This window comes from Corvus brachyrhynchos, unplaced genomic scaffold (assembly GCF_000691975.1).
Source record: "Corvus brachyrhynchos isolate BGI_N302 unplaced genomic scaffold, ASM69197v1 scaffold346, whole genome shotgun sequence".
In the NCBI taxonomy this organism is placed as follows: Eukaryota; Metazoa; Chordata; class Aves; order Passeriformes; family Corvidae; genus Corvus; species Corvus brachyrhynchos.
This window is the reverse complement of record NW_008238644.1, coordinates 3,654,061-3,654,702: the sequence shown is the minus strand read 5'-3', so window position 1 is coordinate 3,654,702 and position 642 is coordinate 3,654,061. Positions and strand designations below refer to the sequence as shown.

Here is a 642-nt window from a genome sequence, read left to right as displayed (position 1 = left end):
GGCTGTGACCGCCGGCATCGCGCACGGAACGGCCCCGGCACCCCTCTCGTCTGCGGCCCCAGCAGCCGCCAGCGCGTAGGTCAGCTCCTGTGAGAGTCGAAGTTCAGAGCCAGGAAAGCTTCCCGTCCCCATGCCCCGGCGTGCTCCGGTGCACACTTGTGCCTTGGTATGCTCAGAGCAGCCGGCCGTGCCCTGCGGGGGATTGTTTCTTTAGCAGAGGACTGACTGATTTCCCCTCTGTATCGTTAGGTTGACACCAGCCGAATCGTCCACATCCATTCTGTGATAATCCTGCGCCGCTCTGACAAGAGGAAGGACCGCGTGGAGATCTCACCAGAGCAGCTTTCAGCTGCTTCCACTGAAGCAGAGATATCCTTTAGCAGAGACAGCAGCAGGCTCGCCAGTGCTTTACCTCAGAGCTCTTTTCAGGTGCTGTGTTTTACACCTGTAGCTGGCTTGAAGCCATCAGCTGCTCCCTCCTGCAGCTGCCCGGCTGGGAGGGCTGTGCTGGCAGTTGCCTTTCTCTGGAGTCTTTGTTGGTTCCAGCACCTGCAGTGGAATTGTGTTACAAATTTTTGATCGTTGTTTTGTATTTGGTCACAGGTAAAACTGCAGTGTGTTTGTGGAGGGGGGTGGCAGTTC

The 642-nt window shown here is 57.2% G+C and overlaps 1 protein-coding gene across 1 annotated transcript in view; it reads left to right on the top strand.

Annotated features, from left to right (window-relative positions):
* The first annotated feature begins 115 nt into the window (after positions 1 to 115).
* The window catches only part of BRCC3 (BRCA1/BRCA2-containing complex subunit 3), a 5,674-nt gene continuing 5,147 nt past the window's right edge, over positions 116 to 642 (top strand). The window contains exons 1-2 of the mRNA XM_008636246.2: positions 116 to 166; positions 250 to 369. Coding sequence (XP_008634468.1) covers positions 131 to 166; positions 250 to 369 — 156 coding nt within the window. The 5' untranslated portion in view covers positions 116 to 130. The remainder of the gene's footprint in view (positions 167 to 249; positions 370 to 642) is intronic.